The following is a 22,535-nucleotide window of genomic DNA, read 5'->3' on the forward strand; positions in this document are numbered from 1 at the left end:
AAGAAATTTTTAAAAGGCACTGAATGGTTCTGAAAAGTCCAACGTCATGGGCAAAATTTCAGAATTCTAAAAGTGATACAAAACTCCGGAGTACTCTTCTCTCGTGGCTCTGATTTCCTTTGAAATCCATGATATTTTTCTCTTGTGACACCACAATGTCTCTTGCTCTCAGAAATTACCGAAAGTATATTTTCTTCTTTCACCTATGAAATTACCAAACTATAGTAACCGTAAGAATGGGCTACAGAGTCAGCCTGCCAGGATTCAAATCTCAGTTCCCCAGGTGGCTTAACCTAGCTTCTCCATAACACAATTTCCAAAGCAGACATGAATAGGACCTAATCAGAATTAGTGAGAAGTCCTACAAGATTGCAAAACAGGGGGTTGCACATTTAGCTCAACCGCACAAGCGCCTGCCTGGGAAGCGTCAGGTCGGGAGTTTGATCTGTGGTCCCATTAAAAAAAAAAAAAAATTGACAAAATACTTACTTCATATCATGGAACATAATAAATGCCTAATGTTTATTCCTGTTTTATTGAAATATGATTTTTATTGTGCCTTTAAGTATAAGCTAGTTGAATTTTTTTTTTTTTTTGGTCTTTTTCGTTTTTATCGCTAGGAGGGATCGAACTCACAACTGCCTGCTTGCAAGGCAGGCGCTTACGCTGCTGAGCTAAACCCCCAGCCCAAGCTAGTTGAATTTATATAAAATGTCTTTCCTCATCACCTGGGATGTCAAAAAGAAGAAAGGTTGTTACATACTATTGAGTGACCTATTTTAAGCAAAGCCTTTCCTAAGCTCACAGCAGGCATGAGCTGATCCCATCTTCCTGTGAAGCAGGAAGTGCTATCCTCACCTTTCATGGTGAAAAAAAAACTGCATTTGAAAACAGTAAAGTAACTTTCCCAAGATCTTAACTTTTTTTAAAATTTGGGTTCCTTAAAATTCATGACATTGCCATAGGTGCTGTTAGTTCAGCACATGTTTGTGGTACATAACGACTGCATTCATCATGGGGAAGTGGTACATATACAGAACATCTCAATTCTCTTTTTGCAAGAACTTGACTTTGAAAAGCACTAATTGAAACCAGCATGGCTCTGAAGTTTATGTACCCTTTTCTGTTTTTCAATCTTAGTAGTATAAAATTCCCCCCAGGAATCACAATCACAGGTTGCCCTCATGAACCACAGATCAGAGGGGGAAAAGGTCTGCGTAAAATAGATGTCGGTTTAGATATAAGACAAAAAAAGGAACATAAACCCCAAGAAGCTGAAATGTACCTTAACTTCTATACAGTAGGTGCTAGCAGAACTACTATATTAGGATCCAATTTTGGTTCCGTCACTTATACATAACATAAATTTGGACACATTACTAAGTCTTCATAAGTGTCAGTTTATTTGTAGTAAATAAAAAATGTTGCCTCATTATTTTTTTCCTTACAGCAGAAACGTTATCAGATGCTTATTTTATGTACTGAAGCAATTTAATACAGCTATAATTAGTACAGCTGCAATACAACTGTAATTAATGTAACCCAGATTAAGTAATAAAGTATTACCACCTTAACTCAGAATTTAATTATACCATTTTCAAAAGATTTTTAGATCTACCATTTCACTTAATCTTACTTATAATCAATTTAAAAACTAGACAAGGTAAACGTTATTATTCAGACTTCCCACAAATAAGGAAACAGACCCTCGGCAAGTTTAAGCAATTTGCATATGCTCACATTTTTTTAAGGTTTCTGCCAGAAATCAGGTCACCTAATTCTAAGACTGGCAGAAAAGAAAGAGATGGCAGAACAGTGACAGGATTTTAAGAGCACAAAAAGTTAAGGATAAGGGAAAACAAAAGCTGTAGAGAGAATTTGAGGATAGAGTTTTGGACATTTTTAATACTACCATAAAAGCTTGGGCCTTCTAAGATCTTTATATGATTGTATCAACTCAATAGAAAAATTCAAGGTGATAAATTTTCTTGTATCCAGAGAAACTCCCCTTGGGTTATATTCCCAAAGCCAGAAGTGTAGTGGGGTCTCAGGGACCAAGCAGTGATCAAAAGTACCCACTAAAAGAAAGTAGATCCCAGTATGTTATTTTAATTTATAACCACACAGTAACATGTATTTTACATTAGAGCAGTCAATCTAGTATATGGTATTAATTACCCAGGAGGCTGTCACCCACCCCCTCCTCTGGAGGGATAGATGGCCTTGCAGACAGTCCCGTGAAGATAAGCAATGTCCAACTCAATGGCACTCCAAGAGGGAAGCTTCCTCTGTTCCCTCATCACCTGCAGGATGAATCTGGGAGGCCTTCAAGAAAAGGTCCCAGAATATTTCTTTCTGGGACACAGTGATGTGTTTGTTCAGCTAACCAAGCAGATAATGTCTGAACTGAACTCTCAGTAACCAACTTGGCAATGACTACACAGCCTACGAGCACTGCCTGGGGTTGGCCACCTGCTTCCTGGTGAGTGAGGTTTGGAGCTGAGCAAATCTACCTCATGCTCTGAAAGTATCACCTCACCAAAACCAGCTGCACTCTCATCCTAAAAATAATTCCCAGTTTCTGACTTTAAATCAAGATGAAAAGAAGAAAAGAGAGACTGAGCATCTCAAAGAGAACTCAGGCTAAGGTTGCCAGCTTCAAGGGTGCAGGACCAGTTTGAAACATACGTAAAGAGTATGAAAAATGGAACCAGGAGATGGATTTCTGCCCTGGGTCTCCGCGTGCACAATGAGAAACCAATTAAGATGAACCATGTGACACCCAGACCTGCTCCCAACCTTGCTGGTGTGTCTTTCCCCTCCCCTTCTTCTTCCCATGGACAGAAAAGGCCAGGCAGAAGGTAGGGATCTCTAGGAAAGCTCCCTTACTTGGGTCTCCTCTAGGAACTGGGGAGGAAATTCTCATCACTGAACTAAAGATAATACAAAGGAGGGCTTTCAGACGGACTGTGCCTAATAATCGAGTTTAACTTACACACACCAATGTGTAATTTCTCAAATAGGCTTGATTCTTCCAAGGAGTGTCTTTACAATGTATAAATCTTTAGAACATCCCGTAAAGGCCTGGCTGTCTTGGAAAAAGGTGAGGCTGGTGGGCTGATGGGAAGATGTCTACAGCCTTTGGATCACGCTTCTGGCACATTTAACTACCTCCTTTCAACGTACCCATCGTCACCCCTCACTCGTTCCTGCCTAGTCACTCTTGAAGTCCAAGACCGATGTTCTTCCCAGGCTGATTCTCTTTCCACCATCCCGATATATTGAGATGTCCCCTAGAGCGCTGATTGGGCATCTCACCCCGAGTGAAATCCTTTGATAGCTTCCTGAAGATCCCCAGATCAAAGATAAAGCTCAAACTCTGGTAGCTTCAAAACTAGACGATGGCCGGGAATTTAGCTCAGCGGCATAAGCACCTGCCTGGCAAACTCAAGGTCGTGAGTTCAATCCCTGGTACCACAAAAGAAAAGATATAAAACTAGACTAAGGGAACCTGATCCTGTTTGTCTGGCTTCCTTTCTAGCTTCCTCCTCATTGTTCCTGTTAATCCTGCAATGCAGCTTCCCATCCAGGGCTCCCTGCCCACTGAGATACCTCCTTCTCTGATGTGGTCACCCTCTGAGACTTGAGGCTGCTTCAGAAACCCTCTCTCTCCTGAGACCAAGTCAGTTTATAGACTCACATCATCCTGTACATATTTCTGCCACAGCAAGGAAAGAAAGCAAGAAGCTGGAGGATTGGGCGAGCAGTGGGATACTGTGGACCGAACCCAGGGCTTTCACACTGAGTGACATCCCCGGTTCTATTTTAACTATTACTTTTGACACGGGGTTCCACTGAGTCAATAATTTGCCCAAGCAGGACTGAAACTTTCAATCCTGCTGTCCCAACTTCCCCGAAAACTCCAAGTACAGTAGTGCACTGCCACCCTTGACATTCGGGAAACTTTCCACAGCTGCCTCACGGTGTGTGGAAAACAGCCACGGAGTATTATTACAGAGCCAGCCTATGTGCTTATTTGGTGAAGAATCCCTTAATTATGCCTGCCCTAGGGCACCTGATGAACGTGATGGGTGGTACCAGTCTCCACTTTGACCCGATTTTCTTTATTATATTTACTCACATTAATATGTTTTTCATTCTTTCATAATGGATCTTTTACTTTTGCTGCACATTAGTTTTTCCATAAAGAGGGCTCAGGTGAAAGACTGGTGAAACAGCACATAATATGGCTAATATTTCGCATGTCTAAGGGCTAGACCAGGCAGTGTTCTAAAGTTTCTTCCCAAAAGGGAGCTCTCTAAGCCTGTGAATTGTGTCCAGGAGCAGAAGCTCTTCAAAGAAAAAAGATTAACCTAGCAAAGAAACAATTATTGGGGCTGGGGATTTAGCTCAGCGGCATAAGCGCCTGCCTTGCAAGCAGGCAGTCGTGAGTTCTATCCCCGGTACCGATAACAATGAAAAAGACAAAAAAAAAAAAACAATTATCACAATAATTTGATCGCTGGGGCTCAACTTCACTCCAACGTGCGCTTCTTCTGCCACAAAATCTCTGCTTCAAAGCCAACCCACCATGAACTCGGAGCCAGGGGCCAAATTAAACCTCTCCTTGAAGTCTGGCTCTCAGATATTTTGTCCTGATACAAAAAGCTAACACAAACTAAGAAACAAAAAATAAAACATATTTGAATATAACAAGTTCAAAATTATTTTGCATGTGTGTGTGTGTGTCTGGTCTGGGGATGAAAACCAGGCTCTCCTAACTGCTAGGCAGCTGCTCCTCCTCTGGACTACAATGCCAGCCCATTCTCTTCTCAGTAATTCAGCATTACCTTTAGGAATTTGAGATTTTATTCAATTTTTAAAAATCTAGAAAACACTGTAAATAAATGTATTTTTCTTCTTCCAATTTCCAAAAACAGTTGTTCAGGGCCACTCTAACAAATACTTAGTACAGAATGTTGATAATAAAGTAAGATAGAGCGCTTCTTGATGAAATTAACTCTTTACATTCCGAATACTATAAAAAAATCCATTTAAGTACAGCTTGGAAAACTGTATACTGTATATACTGTATACTGTAAATACTTGGAATACTGCATACTGTATAGGTGTATCCTGAGCAACACTTACAGATATATAACACTGTCCAAACTATTTTTTCCTTATTTCCTAAGTGTAACCCTAATCTGAAGCTTTCAAAAATGTTTTATTTATAACAAGAAGCTTGAAACTCACAACTGCTCTCTTTCTCACTGAAAAATAAAAGATAAGTGACAGTAGGGCGGGAACGGTGCAGGTCACAGCTAATCCTCTGTTACATACTGCCATCTAGCAGGAAGCTAGCTAGTGAAGAGTTAGCACCGCAGTTCCAAAAGTGGAACCGACTTGATCCTCTGATGCTGCAACACGGCCTCTGGCTGGAGCCAGGAGAAGAAAGCTCTAAGACTGAGTGAGGATAAGGTGCTGCCTTCATGCTGGCTTGGAAACTTCGTGTGCAACTATCTAGGCTGTTTATTCAACCCAGACGGCCAGGCCTCCTCTTGAGGAGAAATCAAGATCCTACCTTGTACTGTGGCACCACTAGCAAGCCCAAGACCGTTCAGAAGTTTTGGGGAAGGAGGGAGAGTGGGCCACATTTATAATAGAGCAGCGCGTGTGAAGGCATTAAGGTCCCCAAGACAAAATTAACACCATGTACTCAACCAGAGCTGCACACATTTCACAATGAAATCAATAATCCAAGTCACACCACGTGTTCTGCCCAACAGAGTCAGGGTCACTGGGCGGTGAGTCGCAACAGTGTTAAGAAAAAGTCACTTGTATGACATTTGCTAGGTACCAAAGAATCATTTTTAAAAAGCCCGAGAAACTGTCTTGAATATCACAGCAATGTTCTGTATCTTGCACAAGTGAGCTGTATTCTGTGGGCCCTAACTGGGTATACAAACAGCCATGTCCTGGCGGGGCTGTGAATAACTGGCCCTGCAACTGGGGCCTTTCCAAGTTACCACGCCTGCTACGACCGCCTCGGCACAAGTGGAAGCTACTAACTGGCCTAGTTCAGCGCGAAAGTCCAGCGATCAGCAGAGAAGCATGAGTGGGCAAAGAGACTCTGTCTGCTAGGCAGTGCGCGCAGGCCGGGGTTGGGGGGAGCGGGGTAGGGAGCGAGGCCTTGCTCCCCGGCCCGCGTGCTCCCCTCCCGCGAGGTCCTCCCCGCCTCTGCCAGCTGGGTCCCCGCAGCCACCCGAGCGCGCGGCCGGGCTTCGTGGGCTCCGAGCCGCCCCACACTCACTCCCTCCCGGCACAGGCGGGTCCCCGGCTGCCGATCGAGCAGGCGCGTCCGGAGCCGCGGGACAGAAAAGACACCTTCAGCTCCGGCCCCGCCAGGTCACCTCGGATCCGCACCGGACCGGACCGGACCGGACCGGAACCGGAGCTCAGTGCGGGGCTTGCCCTCCAGGGCGCGCCCCGGCCCCAGGCAAGACCGGGAAAGGCTGCCCGGGAATGAAACAGGCAGAGACCGCCACCCCGCGGGCCAGGCAGGCTTCTAGATCCTCGATCCAGGTTTTCACCGACGCCCTGTTTAAAACCCAAGGGGACCCTCGTCTGCCGGAACCGCGGTTTCCCTCCGCGGACGCATCCCGGGAAGCCGGCCTGCGAACACAGTTCTGCAAAGTTCTTGGAAAGTTCTTCCAGAAAGCCCCTCTAGAAAGCCCATTTCTTGTGTTGTCTTTGTTGTTGTTGTTCATTTGTTTGTTTAGACAGGGTGTCACTGACAGGCTGGGTTTGGTTTTAAATCCTCCTGCCTCAACCTCTCAGAATGCAATGGAGATTGCTGGCATGGACCGCCACCCTCGGCTCTGAGGCCCTCTTCTGAAATCACAGGAAACTCGGACACTAGGACAGGATACTAGGACTGCATCTTAGAGCCAACTGTTTGGGGAAAGTTTGAGCTTTTTATGAGCAAGCTAAGCTGAGATTGGGCATCGATAAAAGGTTTTCTTCGGAGACTGAACAACATGATCATTGTGGTGGCCCGCAAAATAATTTGGGAAGAAAAAATTAATTTATTAAGGCACAGGCCTGGCGACACAGCCTCCAGTAGCCAATATGGAAGACTGCGTGCCTAACAGCTAAAGGGCAGGGTTTTTATCCTGTAAAACCGCAAGCATCTGCTGGTCTCACAATGCACAATCGTTTTCACGGTGCACTACAGAACAGGAACACGGCAGCGGTTACATTTCTCAGGAAGAGCAAGGTTCAGGTAAGGGTTGAGCTAACAAGCAAGTTTAGATTAGGCAGACATCCTCTGGGGAAGGCACATCCTGCAAACAAGCAAGTTATCCTGCAAACAAGCAAGTTTAGATCAGGCAGACATCCTCTTCTGCTCTTAGAGTTATCTTTGATTTTTCTCTTGCCTCCGGGGAGACTTATGAGGGAGTTTATATAAGTTACAACAATCATTTACTTCTGTTGACTACTATGGTCTGAATATTTGTATCTTCCCAAACTTCCATGCTGAGTCCTACTTTCTGGTGCCCTGGGGTGGAAAAGCTCTGGAAAGTGGTTTGGTCAAAAGGGCTGGGTCCTCCGCATTGGGGTTAGTGCTTTAGAAAAGGGAGCTGCTGCTCAGTATGCCCCAGGCCCTGGTTCGCTCCCAGGATCAAGGTAGGGATGGCTTCCGCCCTACGAGTGTGAATCTGGGGGCTTCCCAGTTTCCCTGTGAACCATAAATTTCTGTTGTTTATGAACTAACCAATCTAAGGCATTTTCTCATATTACATAAGTGCTGAAGTAAAACTACAGCCAGAGTGCTGCCCTCCAAATCCAGATAACCCAGTTAAAGTTATTTTGCCCTTGTCTAGGTGATAAACTAAGGGTGGTCATTTAAGACTTTGGAAGGGCTTGGACCAGGGAGAGGTGGGGAGCGGACTTCCTCTGTCCAAGTCTGAGAGGTGCCCACCGGGTCCTGAGTGCTGTGGGGCAGCTATAGGGCCAGTGGGGTAAGATTTGCTGGCCCCAGTTTGCCTCCTGCAAAGCCTGGCCCTGCAGAGCTCCTGTCAAGCACCTCCGTAAAAATGGTTCATAAGATTAGTGCCCGCTTCTAGAAAACATCAACCACAAAGAGCAAGTTGAAAATTGAATAGCATGAAACATAAGGAATCCTGTTTATCAAAGACACGGGGATTTAGCTGAGCGGCATGAGTGCCTGCCTGGCAAGCGCTAGGTTGTGAGTTCAATCCCCGGTACCAAAAAAAAAAAAAAAAATCACCATTATGAAATGAAAATCTAGAGTGAGAGAAGATATTTTCAGGAAAGTTTCACCTAACAAAAGAATTCCTATCAAGAATAGCTCAAGGGGTGGGGATTTAGCTCAGCGGCATAAGCGCCTGACTTGCAAGCAGGCAGTCGTGAGTTCGATCCCTGGTACCGATAAAAAGGAAAAAGACAAAAAAAAAAAAAGAATAGCTCAAGAGTTAAGTTCAGTGACACATGCCTGAAACTCAATCACTCTAGGAGGAGGCTCAGAAGTTGAAACTCAGCTGGGCAATTAGTGACTTAGTGAGACCCTGTCTCAAAAAATTTAAAAAGGATTGGAGATGTAACTCGGTGCAAAAGGCTTTGGGTTCAATTCTCATGCATTTGATACATGTCTCAAATACCAAGAATTTCTACAATGCAATAAGAAAAATAAGCAATCCAGTAAATATAGTACTTCACCAAGGAAGAATCCAAAGAGCCTTTAAGTGCATGAAAAATTGCTTAACTTTTTCAGTTACCAGAGAAATGCAAATGAGCACAGTGTACATCTGCACACACACTGAAAATGCTACAAAGTTCAGAGCTGACAATGCCAAGCAAAGGCACAGCTATGGAGTATGGAACCCTTAGGCACCATTGGTGGGGGTGTAATTACCCCAGCTATTTTGGAAAACTGCTGATATCTATTAGAGCTAAATATACATATGCTTTGTCACTCTGAAATTCCTAGGTATGTGCCCAATAGACAGGCATACACACACATCAGAAGACATATGCTCATTAAAATGCACCTCAACAGATTTAAAACAATAGGCATCACCAGATATGGGAAATGGGAAAGGAAGGTTAAGACCTAACTGGCCTGCCCTGTGAGCACAAAGGAGAAAGGCACCTTCAGGGGTGATGGCCTGTTGGAGGTTTCATGGAAAGCTTACACAACTGAGATGAAGGTGTTTACCTGAGCAATGATTAATCGATAATATGAAACAGATGGATCTTATGTAACTTTAATTGCCTAAACCCATGTCTGAGTGAATAAAAGTAGACCAGTCAGAGGTCTGGGACTCTTCTGTTTAGAAACAAGCACCGCTGGGCTGGGGATTTAGCTCAGTGGCATAAGCGCCTGCCTTGCAAGCAGACAGTCGTGAGTTCAATCCCCGTTACCAATAAAAAAAAGGAAAAAGAAAAAAAAAAAAAAAAAGGAACAAGCACCGCCTGGCTGCCCACATTCTAAACCAACTCTGTGCCTGTCATTCATCTTCATCTGCCTTTCAGGTCAGGGAAATAAAGTAGTGGACAAAGTCACTACAAGTGGCATCTTGAGTGGAGGAATGGGCTGATTCCCCAGGGGTGACGCCTGGGAAAGGGCCCTGAGACTAACACACACCTATAATCTCAGCATTCAGGAAGCTGCAGCAGGGGGATCACTGTGAGTTTGAAGCCAGCCAGGGATACACAGTGAGTTCAAGGCCAGCCCGAACCACATAGTGAGACTGTCTCAACAAAATAAAGAAAATAAACAAAATAAACCAAATAAACCAAAATAAACAAAAAATAGGCACCATACAAATAATGCCTTCAGACCACAGTGGAATTTAACTAAAAAGCGATCATAGAATGATAACTGAAAAATCCTCAAATTTATGGACATCAAACTTGACACCCCTATATAACATGTGGGTCAAAGAAGAAAACGTAAGGCTGGCTTTGTGGCATGTTCTGCCACACAGTGTGGCTGACATGATGGGGAACAGTCCCATGCCCATGTCTCAAGGTCCTTGCCTAAGGACCTGCCCAGCCACCATAAGAACAACACCAGAACAACTTCCTGGGTGACCAGAACAATGGCTCAATTGCCCTGTCATCTGGCCGAGAGCTAGTTGACCTGTGATCTGTGAGGCTGATCTATAACAGCCAGCAGAAGGCCAGTAACCAACCGACTGACTGCGGACTCAGGTCAGCCATTGCCTTGAGCAATAATCAATACTTGCTCTTTTAAGCCACTGAATTTCAGAGAGCCCCTTTTCTGTCGCTATAACAAAATACTACAAACTTGGTAATTTATAAATAACAGAATCGGGAAGGATGACATCTGATAAGGTCTCGTGTCATAATCAGGAGAGAACACCGCATAAGAAGAGCCAGGAGGGTTGTGAACTTGGGTTACTCTTCTCAAAAAGCCTCTAATCCCACCTCAGCTTCACAACTCATCCCATCCTCATTCTTTCTGCAAACCCCACCTCAAACACCATCAACCTATGAATCTGGGGACTAGGAGTCCAACTCGTGGAGGGGGAACACATTCAAGTCATAGGAAAGAGAGTTGTTACACAGCAACAGCCTGTTGATAAACTGGCATCTCAGAGCACCTGCTGCTTTAAGGAAGTCTAAGCTTGTGGCACTGGCCCTGGTCCCTCCCTGGGAAGCAGGAGCTGGAAGAGCAGTAAGAGACGTCTGTTTGCAGGCCTGGCAGTTGCTGTGCTCTCTGCTTCTAAGAATCCCACCTACACATGCAAGTACAAGTGTCCTCATCTGACTGTCTGACTGTAGCACCCACAATTAAATGAAGGAATACAGAGGAAAAAACATGGTAACACAAGGGAGACATAGATTGAGAATTTTTGCAACTCAGAAATAATCTTGATTTCCCTTTTTCTTTCAGTGGTCCCTGCTGTGACTCAGTGAGATTCTGAGAGGTGGCGATGGAAGAGTAAGAAGAGAACTAGACACACATTAAAAGGAAAGCTGGGGCCGGGTGGGGCCTGAGCTCCGCAGTGGAGAGGCAGTGACAACCCAGCATACCCTGCATCCTTATTTATACACAGTAAAATGGGGAAGCATGTGGTGGGGCCCGAAAGTGCAAGGCCTGTGTTTTGCTGAGAATACTGAAAGGAAACATTCTTAGAGCTATCAGTACTGTAGGTAACAGGGAGGAGCACACGGCTGGACACCTGCTGAACTGGCTTTGCTCTAGTCCCAACAACCTGTTCACATGATGCACCTCTGGAGCTCCATGTTCTCTAGCCCCTTGTCCTAGGCCCTAAGGTGTAGTTGATCTCCAGCTCAGCTGCTCCCTACACCTCCCATCTAATAGATTAGGCAATGTTGGCTCTGGATTCAAAACATCTCCCAAATTCCACCATCTTTGCCTAACCCCTGCTACCATGACTACTGTAAGGCCTTCCTGATGGTTCTCCCTGATTCAGCACTGCCTCCTCGTGACAGCCGGAGTAGGCTTTTTGCATCATCAACCAGATCACGCTAATGCGCCATTCAAAAAAAAACCACATGGGGGCTGGGGATATAGTTCAGCGGCACAAACACATGCCTGGCAAACATGAGGCTGCAAGTTCAATCCTTGGTACCAGGGGAAAAAATGCCCCTATGGAATAAGATCATGAACTGTAAGTCCTAAATCAGTCATGAACTTAGGTCCTAAGTCCTCTGGCTTTACAGGGTTACACACCTATAACCCCAACCCATGAGGGGCTGGGGCAAGAGACTCCCAAGTCCAAGGCCAGCCTCGGCAACTTACCAAGAACTTCTCTTAGAGATTGGGGGACAGGGCAGATGCAGCTCAATGCAGGCAGTTCAATGCCCAGCACTGTAAAAGGGGGTGGGGCAGGGAGGTTGGGCCCTTGGCTCTCTGTCTCCAGCCTCCTTCCCCAGCACCCTCCGGCTTGCCTGTTGCTCCCCACTCTCCTCAGCCTCTTTGCTGTCCCTCAAATGCAGGGCTCCGCTGTCATGGGCTGGGAGGGGCCTTTCCTCACATATTTTCAGGGCTCACGCTTTCCTTCTTTCCAGTGCCTGTCCTACTATGCTGGTAAGAGAGACCGACCTTGACGTCTCATTTAAAACAGTCTCCCTTCCCCAGCACTTACACAGTCTTGTCAGGTTTTATTTTCTGTCACAGTCCTCCTTTAACCTGATGTTATGGAATGTGTTTGTTTCTTTGTTGTGTCTATCTGCCCCATCAAACTGGAATTTTCCCCAGGACCAAGAACTTCATCTCACTCAAATCTGTATCTCCAGCACACAGAACTGTGCCAGGCATGTAGTAGCTATTCGGTGTAGTAGTTTGTGAATGGAATGAATTTTTAAAAAGAAAGAAATAAGAAAGGGAGAGAGGGAAGAAATACATTTTCAAAGCTGACATTTAAGTAGCATAGGCTATTTTACCTGACTTGAACATTTAAAAACATTTAATGCTTATTGAATAATATATAAATGCATATAATCAAGAAGAAAACAATGTGTTTATTAGAAAACTATGTGGCTTCACTTGGAGTTTAAAATATAAACCCTTGTGGACTGGGAATGTAGTTCAGTGGTAGAGCACTTGGCTGGCAGATTGAGGCCCAGGTTCAATCTCCAGCACTGCAAAAAAAAAAAATTATACTTCTCGTCTGCTCTTAAATTCATAAGCACTTTGAAGAACTCTACTGAGAGACTCCGGGAGCCGTGAGAATGCTCTCAAAGTGAAGGGTCTCGGATGGGAGATCAAAGTGTCAGTTGAAGAGGATCTTCAGCTTTGCTATTTCAAAACCACTCCTGCACAGCCGGCTGCGACTGACAGAGCCGGGGGCTTTGCAAGTACTTGTACTGCATTCAAGGCCTCTCTTCTAAGACTTCTGTCTTCCAAACATAGAACAACAGAAGTGGGAAACACTCGAGGTCAATTTTCCTTAAATGAAGCTCAGTTCAATATTCGTGTTCCACCTGCTGCTTGCACCCTTTGTCATATTGGGTCAGGTGCTGAAATACTTGACTTTCAAAGCACCTGTTCCTTTGCTCCTGCCCCGTGAATCTGTAGGACAGATGTCAGTTAGGACAAGAGTAAAAACATAACAAGCACTAGTCTTCTTATTTCAAAAGTTAGGAACTATGTAAGAAGTCCCGTGTAGAATATATGACACCTAACACAAGAAGGATGAGCTCTGAAAAACTAATCTCTCTATGCTTCTTCTCTACAAGTCCCATTACACCCGAACAATTGCTATTTCTTCTTGGAAAAGAATTTGCTCAGTTTCCATCTGACCAGCGGCTGAGCCTCTGCTTCAAAGCAACCAAATCCCCAGAGCACAGCCTGCCCAGACTCCTGCAGTTCCCGGCTCTACACCATGATGCCAAATCTATTAGCAAGTAGACTGATGATCAGTCAGCAGACACTAACAGACTGATTTTAAAATATCTTAATTATAAAAAGTCCATTAACCATGCAGACTCAAGAACAGAAGCCATACAACCACTTGTGAACTCAATTACTCAAAGGCACACCTGGATTGTTTGGTTTGGTTTGGTTTTTTATTTTTTACAGCTGTGAAAACTGAAACGTAAAGAGAGTAAGTTAATTGTTCCATATAGGAACTGTGCTAGATTACTTAGACCGAATGTAAACAATATAATAATCCTTATCCAAGCCCAACATCCATCCTTCCATCCTAGTTAATATTAGTCATTAAATGACAGGAGGCATGTATCAAGTATTTACCACATGTCAAGCACTTTGTTAAATGGTCCATGTCTTAATTATTTTGTCTTGTTGCAATACAAAATACCCAAAACCCAAAGGTAAAGGAGAAAAGGTTTATTTCTCTCACAGTTAATAGAGGTTTCAATTTACAGTCAGCCAGTTCCACAGCCAGGTTGCATTGCAGAGGAGCACTGCAGAGGACAAACAGTTCTTGGCAGGCAGAAGTCAGTAAGCAGCAAGGGACAATCACAGCTCTTTCTGTCCCATATAGTGTACACAGGCTGCCCGCTTTTAGGGCTGGTAGCCCTCACATCCTAGCATAGCATCCTTGATCCCAGCAGCACACACCCTAGGTCCAGCCACCTCCGATAAACCCCATCTATGGCTGCATGAGGCTTTGGGGATGAAAGGTTCTTGATGTAGAAAAAATTACTGTGCTGTTATGGCGGTGGTCTAACACAGAAACGTTTACCACTTCCTGCTTCTTCCTCAGCCTTAATTGCAACTTCCCTTCTTGTTTACACACAAAGAAAGGTCCAATCAGCTCCTCGTGCATCACCAATGCCTGCCCTAAGTGCCACCCAGTCAGAGGTTATATATATATATATCCCATGCCCCACGTTCAGGTCAAAGGGACCCAGGTTGTTTATGGTCATGGGCTCCTCTCTACGTCCTTGGAATAAAGGCTATTTTTTACTTTATATTCTTTCATGGTGCCTAAAACTCTTTCAGGGGAGACATCTAGACACAGGTCATAACACTCCATGAAGTCATGTCACTTAATTTACATCCAAAATCTATGAAGAAGTTGCTCTTCCCACTTAACAAATGAAAAAATTAGGCCATGTGAGAAATGGAAATCAAAACAACATTGAAATCCCATTTCTCCAAGAAGAAGGCTTAAGATCAAGAACTCAAAATCAAAACAAAACAAAAATTGGCAAGGTTGCTAGGGAGAAAGGTAGCTAGTGTAATCACTTTGAAAGTTGGTTTTTAAATACTTGAGACTGAAATTCATTTTAACTAGCTATTCCTCTTTCAGGTATCTTTTCAAAAAAAGCAAAAGACAACATATTACAATTACAGTACTATTTCGGACTGATCAGGCCTGCAACCTCTCAAACCAGTGGACAGCAAAGGCTTAAATAAAAGAGATAAATGGTATGATTTTAGGGTTCCAGACGGAATAAAATCCTCTAAGCAAAATTTAAGATTCTGTAGGAGCTGAGACAAAGAACTTCTCTGAGCGGTCCATATTTGTTTGGCTTTTAAACAAGAGAAGGGCTTAAAGAGTGAAATGTGGCAACAGAGCAGGATCTTGGGAGTTGGCTCAAGGACTTCTCCAAGTAATAAATTACATTAATCTGGGAGAACTATCTGATCTCCAAATTGACCTTCACTGCAGCAGTGAGATGCCTATAGCTACAGACTTTATGTAGCTAATAAGGGTCTCAAGTTACAGCCATTCACTAACTTCCTTCAGGATCTTGGAAAAAAGCATTCACTTTATTCTCCAGTGTCCTTATCCATAAAAGTAGAAGAAATAATACTGATCTTGAAGGACCCAAATAAAGTATGTGTTTTATCTTAAAGAGAAAAAAATAAAAACAACAATAAAGCAGTTTCAAAACAGATTAGTAGGAGAGTAACAATAATTAATACATTGTGTATTGTTATCTTCCTAGTAATTATTCAGAGTACGTGATATCTTGTCCTAACAATATTAGCACAAATCTTTCTTTTCAGTGAACTAAGAGAAACTAGTTGTTTAACTATCTTGTGTATAAATATATTTTTTCTTTTTTCCTTTTTTCCTTTCTTCCTTTCCCCTTTCCCTCATCACAGTTTGTCATTTCGTTTGAAAAGTTTCTTCTCAATTTACAATATCTATTGTACATTTTGGGTCCTATTTACTCATTCAGTTTCTCATACTAGTGAGACAATACAATGGTTACATATATGGGTCTCATTTATTTTGTGTAGTATGGTCTCAAGTTGTATCCATTTACCTATAAAAGTCTCCAGTTTATCCTTCTTTATGGCTGAGTAGTACACCATCATATACAAATACCACATCTTTTTTATCCATTCCTCAGTGGATAGGCATTTAGGTTGTTTCCAAGATCTAGCTAATACAAATTTTGCTGCCATAAATGTGTGTGCCTATATACTGCTATAGTATGATTTTTTTTAATTCTTCGGTGGATATACCCAGAAGGGGAATAGTTGGGTTGAATGGCACCTGTAATCCTATTGAGGAATCTCCATATTGATTTCCATGATGGTTGTACCAGTCTACACTCCCACCAACAGTGGAGAAGAGTTCCAGCCCTACCAGCATTTATATTGGTTTCTTTTTGATAACAGTCATTCTTTCTGGAGTGCTGGAATCTCAGTGCTGTTTTAATTTGCATCTCCTCAATGACCACTGATGTTGAACATTTTTTCATATATTTATTTGCCATCTGTTATGTCTTCATCCAAGAAATATGTATTCATCTCAGAAATCAATTTTTGGATTGGGCCTTTGGATTTGGCAAGTCTGATTTTTTTCAATTTTTTTTAAAAGGTAGCATTTCATCTTTATTTAAGAGAGCTGTTGGATCTTCATGACAGCAGACTGTTGTAGGATAATTCCACAAAGGTGCTGAATTTAGAGAGAGAGCTTAGCTTACATACAATTTAGAAGTGTAGGGGCTGGGGATTTAGCTCAGTGGCATAAGTGCCTGCCTTGAAAGCAGGTAGTCATGAGTTCGATCCCCGGTACCGATAAAAAGGAAAAAGACCAAAAAAAAAAAAAAAAAAAAAAAAAAGAAGTGTGTGTGGAGGGGGTGCAAAGTAAGTAACAAAACATTACATAATTGGTTACATGCATTGAATCATAATTTATATTGACAGGCCTAGTCTTGAACAGATTTGCAGAAACAAAGAAATTGTGTATCATAATAAAGCCCATAGAGCTCGGACAGCCTGACCACAATTGCCTTGCATTGCCTCACCAGTCACCCTGACCTCCAGATGGAGTCTCCAGCAGATGATGAGCACACCTTGTTCACAGACAGAAGTCACGCTGTTAAAGATGGACAACACAAGGGCCAACTACACTGTTGCTACAACCAAAGAGATGCTCCCAGCTGGATCTCTTCCTCCACGTTGGTCAGTTCAACAGGCTGAGCTCTGGGTGCTCATACAGGCCCTTGATTGGACAAAGAGGTCAATTTTTCACATGTTCTAGATATAAATCCTTTATCTGAGGAACAGTTAGCTAAATTTTGTTTCCACCCTGTGGGTTATCTTTTTACTTTTTTGGTGATTTCTTTAGCTGTGCACAAGCTTTTTAATGAAATGAGATCCCAGTTGTTGATTCTTTAAAGTATTTCCCATGCATTCTGGCTTTTGCTCATGAACTCACTACTTACACCTATGTCTTCAAGATTTCTACCTACTTTCTCTTCCAGTAGATTCAGTGTTTCTCACATGAGTTTGTGACAACTCAGACCCCAGTATAAAATCCAAGGAAGCAAGAAATTAAAATTTGGGGAGCAAAGGCTTTATTTTAAGCCAGGCCTGGTGACGCAGCCTCCAGGAGCCAATTTGGAGACTGAGCACCTGACAGCTAAAAGTCAGGGCTTTTATCTTGTAAATCCACAAACAGCTGCTGGTCACACAATGTAAGGAGGGGGATGGGGGTGTGGTGCACTACAAAACAGAAATGGTGATTACACGTCTTGGGAAGAGCAAGATCAGGTAAGGGTTGTGCCAACAAGCAAGTCTCCCTGCATACAAGCAAGTTTAGATAAGAAGAAATCTTGTTTTCCTTAGCAAAGAATAGAGAAGTCTAATAGCAATTAACAACCTTAGTTACCTTACTTTAGCACCACAACTGTTCTTTGTAGAGGGCAACAATGGTTAACATATCAATTAGGTAAGATTTTACAATTCTTTACACAGGAGAGCATTGATTAACATAGCAATCCTTTACCCAGAGGGAAAAGGAAAACACATATTCAGTAAGGCCAAGTTACAGGTATTGCTATGATACAAATATAACAAAGCTATTTTTGTGAAGAATAGTACAATCTAATACAATCTAATGCAATTAACACAATTTGTGATGGGCCACCGGGTAGGGAAGGGGGTTGTCAGGAGCTATTACTTCAGGCCTTTGTTTTATGGCCTTTGGGGAAGTTAAACTTAACCTAGTTAGATGTGAAGGGAGAAGGGGAGGGGAAGCAGTAGGTGGTGCTTATACAGAACAGGCTTCATGGCGCCATAGTTAGAGGGGCTTAGGTTTATAATAAGTTCTTGCAATGTCTAACACATCCGGCCGTTAATAAAGGAGTGAAACGGGAGCCTTGCCCCTTGAGTTTCTAGTGCAGCTGCTTTGTGTTATCAAAGACAACTGAGTTGACAAGTTAATTCTGTCTTCCTTTTAAGGTTCTATTTTTGGAAGTATTCAGGGTGAAGAGACCAAGAAAGCTCGTTCCATCTGCTGCTTCCCCTCCCCTTCTCCCTTCAAATCTAACTAGGTTAAGTTTTAACTTCCTAAAGGCCATAAAACAAAGGCCTGAGGTAATAGCTCCTGACAACCCAGGTCTTCCCTACCCGGTAGCCCCGTCACAAACTGTGTTAATTGCATCAGATTGTATTAGATTGTACATTCTTCACAAAAATAGCTTCGTTTATATCATAGCAATATCTGTAACTTGGCCTTACTGTAAATGTGTGTCTTCCTTTTCCTCTGGGCAAAGGATTGATATGTTAATCAATGCTCTCCTCTGTAAAGAATTGTAAAATCTTACCTAATTGATATGCTAACCATTGTTGCCCTCTACAAATAGAACAGTTGTGGTGCTAAAGTAAGGTAACTAAGGTTGTTAATTGCTGTTAGACTTTTCTATTCAGGAGGCCTTGTGGTGCGAGTTTCGAAACTATGTGCAGCTCCACCCCCACAGGACCCAGTGTTTCCGGGCCATTTGAGATAAACAGTCTGTTTTCTCAGTCATGGGACACACGCACGTTCCTAAGAAGTGCCACCCCTTCTCGGGAGACACCCCCCTCGCCCCACAAAGAAACCCAATCCCTTGAGGACAGCTCACCATCAGCCCTGCTCTAATCGCTATGATTGGCTTCTGTAACAACGCTTGCTTGCTTTGTGGTTTTAGGCCTTAAAAGGCACAGCCCTGCTCGAGTAAGGGGTTCTCCGTTCCCACCTGTTTGGAGGACCCTGTGCGCACGGAAAATAAAACCCCTTTGTTCTTACATGAGAGCTGAGTCCTTGGGGTCTTCTTCGTGACACCGGTCTTACAAGGGTTAAACATAGGGTCTTTCACACGCTAGCCAAGTCTCTACCACTGAACTCACCTCCAGCCCACAAGTTGATTTCTGGAGCCTGAAGCCAGCCAAGTTTGAAGGCTGATCCTGCAGATACTTTTTTTTCATCACCGCTTTCCTCTCCCCCTACACTCACCTTCTAAACACCCTATGCTAGCGTGAAATGAAAGGCCAAATGAAACAGGCAAGGCATTACACGTTAGGCAAGTACTGTACCCATTCTACCCCCATCATTCTTCTTTTAATCTGGAAATTCAAGCATTTTCAAATGAAAAACATTTTGAAGAACAACCTAGTGGACATCATGAACATACCCAACAGCTTAAGAAATACAACCCTGAGATACATTCAGAGTCCTTCTGAAGGCTTCCACAATCGCGTTCCCTTCTTCCATATCACCTTCCCGCCTCACGTGAGAACAGAGCTTGTATTCACACCTCTATACTTTCATTGCATGCAAGCATATCACTAAATGGCTGTGTGTGCTTTTATAGTTTACATCAAATATATTGTTTAAACTGCAGATATGACAGAGTAGCTCTGGGGTGATTCCTGTGATTGCCTGCACCCATGTTCATGTTTTTCATCATCCCCTGTCCTTGAGGGTAGGACCTGTGACTTAGCAGTAGAATACTGTTCAGCAAAAAGGATAGAGAAAGCCTCCAGTGATTTTAAGACCAGTTTATCAGATTGCACTGAGACACTGTCATTGCCTCCTTGAAGTAAGCAGTCACATTTGAGAAATTCCAGGGGTAAAGAGCTGCCTGCAGTGTAAGATTTGAGGACAGCCTCAGGCTAACCCCACAAAAAGCAGGGCCCTTATCATCTAGTGACAAGAACTCATAGGGCCAACTCAGAAGGCAGACTTTTCTCTAGCTGAGCCTACAGATGGACACGCGGGCCACCAACACATGGACTGCTGCACTGAGAGTCGGGGCAGAGGACCTGCTTATGCAGGGCAGGGATCCGCAAGATAAGGGGACCCTATGTTGTTCTATGCTGCCAGATCTGTGGATCCGTTGTTATGCATTGGTTAGTGGAGTTTATAATTTATTTTTTCATCGATCATCATAGTATGGGCATTTATCTGTGGCAACACTACAGATTTTGTCATTCGTCTTTACTGTGATACAATTTTCCATCGTTTGTTCATAATACAAGTGACATCTATTTTTCTGCCGGCAAACTTTTACACTGTTATATTTTTTGTATAAGCAATACAGCACCAAACATTTCTATGTATGTCTTCTTGTAGGTAACTCTCTAGAATGTATACGGAGAAGCAGAATTGCTGGGATATGGGGTATGAAGATGTATTTTAAGGGACATAGCTACACTGTCCTATAAAGTGAGCCTGGCAATTTGCATGTTCTCTCCCAGGTGAGGAGAGTTTCTGATCATGTGTATTCTTGCCAATGATAACACTAGTACAGTCACATATATTTAAACATGTGTTGTGAAAACATTCCCATCCATCTAGGTGAAGAGAATGAACCTCTATATAACCATCAGCAGCACATGGCCAAATTTGTTTTTTGCACACTTAACCACTCCCCCGCCTCCCACTGTCTTGTTTTATAGGTGTATCTCAACCATCAGATCACTTCACCTGGAAACATTTCAGGATACAGCTTTAAAAAAAGAAATTTCTTCAATGCAATTTTTTTCTTTAATGTAATTTTAAGCTGCTTAGACATTCACATGAGTAAGAGTAATAACGGAGGGATCCTATGTACCATTTATCTACACTCACTAGAAACACTGTGCGGAACTACAGTATCATAACAAGGACAATGGCATTGCTACAATCTAGATACAGAGCACTTTCACTACCAAATTGTGCTTTATAGCCACACACTCTTCTCTTACCTCTACCCTTCTGTAAGCCCTAGTAACCTCTAATCTCCATTTCTATTCTGTCAAGAATGTTATATAAGAGACATTATATCATATGTAACCATTTGGAGGATTAGCCTCCAAAATAACTCTCTAGAGATTTAACCAGATTATTGTGTGCAACAATGGCTTGTTCATTTACATTACTGAATAGTGCCATATGGTATGCATATAATAATTTCTTTATTCTCCCACTGCAGGACATCAGGATTACTTCCCTTTTATTTCATAACTTTATTAGATTAAGCAATAAGCATACAAAGAAGTGCTATTCAGTATGTTTATTAAATTTTGCAAATATCACCATAATCACTTTTTAAACATTTCCATTCACCCCAGAAAGAAAGCCTACATTTACAGCAGCTGGTCCATTTTCTGCTCAGTGAACCCCTGCCACCTGGCCAGTTCTAGGCAAACACTGACCTGCCTTCTGTCTCCAGATTTGTCCATTCTTGGCATGTTATACAAATGAAATCATACAACATGTGGTCTTCTGCAACTGACTTTTTTCACTTGGTACAACGCTTCCAAGGTTTACTCAGTATCTTAGTTACTTTCCTCATTGCTGAGACAGAATACCTGACACCCAAAGCTAAATTAAAGGAAGAAATGTTTATTTTCGTTCATAGTTTGTAGAGGCTTCAGTTCATAGTTGGCTGGCTCCAAAGCAGAGTGGCATGGCAGAGGGGCATCACAGAGGAGACCAGCTGCTGCCTCATGGGGGCAGAAGGCAGCAAACAGCAAAGTAGTGAGAAAAACCACCAGAGCACCCTGCCTCTCCCTTTTATCACTGCCAGGCTACCCGCCTGTCGGGTGGTACCACCCACGCCCATTGTGAGCCTTCTCATTATCCATAACCAGAACTAAGCCAAACCAATCAGTGGACTAATTCAGTAATCACACATCCTCAATTTCAGGATCGCACACTTAATCCCAGCACCACACACTTCCTCCAACACCACAAACTCCAGATCCAGCCACCTCTGAAAAGTCCCATCTAAGACCAATGAGGCTTTAGGGGGAGAGCTAGATACATGCTACAATACTCATGCTATAGCATGTGTCTGCACTTTTTTAAAACACCAAATAATATCCCATTGTATGGATGAAAGGTTTGGCCCAGACAGGACACTGTAGCCAGGAAAGCCACAACCGGAAGCAGGAAGCCCCATCTTGCCCTGCCCCTAGGAAGTTACCTGTGACGCCATCTTCCCGCCCCTGGGAATTTACATATGGCGCCAAACCTAGGACCAATGGGCTACCTGTGTATCCCTAATGCCCGCCTTAGGTTCCACCCCAAACCGAGGCTATTTACAGGCCCCCACGCCGCGTGTCCGCCGGAGAGATCGCCGGACGCCAGCGGTGGGGGTTGCCGGTCATCTCTCTCCGTGTTCTCAGAATAAAGGCCGCTTTTTATTTTATATTTCTCATCTTTTGTTAATATTTTTCATCTTTTGGAAATATCTCTATCATTTGGTGCCGTGACTCGGATCGGCAGGCAACTAACTCTTGGGCCACATACCCAGAGTTTCCTCGCCGATAAACAGAT

The 22,535-nt window shown here is 43.2% G+C and overlaps 2 protein-coding genes across 3 annotated transcripts in view; one reads left to right on the forward strand and one right to left on the reverse strand.

Moving 5' to 3' along the window:
- Fut10 (fucosyltransferase 10) overlaps positions 1-6,449 on the reverse strand; it is an 84,006-nt gene extending 77,557 nt beyond the window's left edge. Inside the window, exon 1 of one of the 2 annotated variants that reach the window (XM_063240051.1) lies at positions 6,314-6,449. The gene's annotated coding sequence lies outside the window, so the exon portion shown is untranslated. The remainder of the gene's footprint in view (positions 1-6,313) is intronic. The other variant, XM_063240056.1, reaches the window with a different exon arrangement.
- On the forward strand, positions 237-13,853 carry LOC134473976 (transcription initiation factor TFIID subunit 4-like). Its single transcript, XM_063239978.1, has 3 exons — positions 237-248; positions 6,145-7,285; positions 10,946-13,853. The coding sequence occupies exons 1-2, from the start codon at positions 237-239 to the stop codon at positions 6,883-6,885; spliced, it is 753 nt and encodes a 250-aa protein (XP_063096048.1). The 3' UTR covers positions 6,886-7,285; positions 10,946-13,853.
- Positions 13,854-22,535: the final 8,682 nt, after the last annotated feature.

This window comes from Cavia porcellus, unplaced genomic scaffold (assembly GCF_034190915.1).
Source record: "Cavia porcellus strain 051 isolate PalLab524CR breed Dunkin Hartley unplaced genomic scaffold, mCavPor4.1 scaffold_29, whole genome shotgun sequence".
Taxonomy (NCBI): Eukaryota; Metazoa; Chordata; class Mammalia; order Rodentia; family Caviidae; genus Cavia; species Cavia porcellus.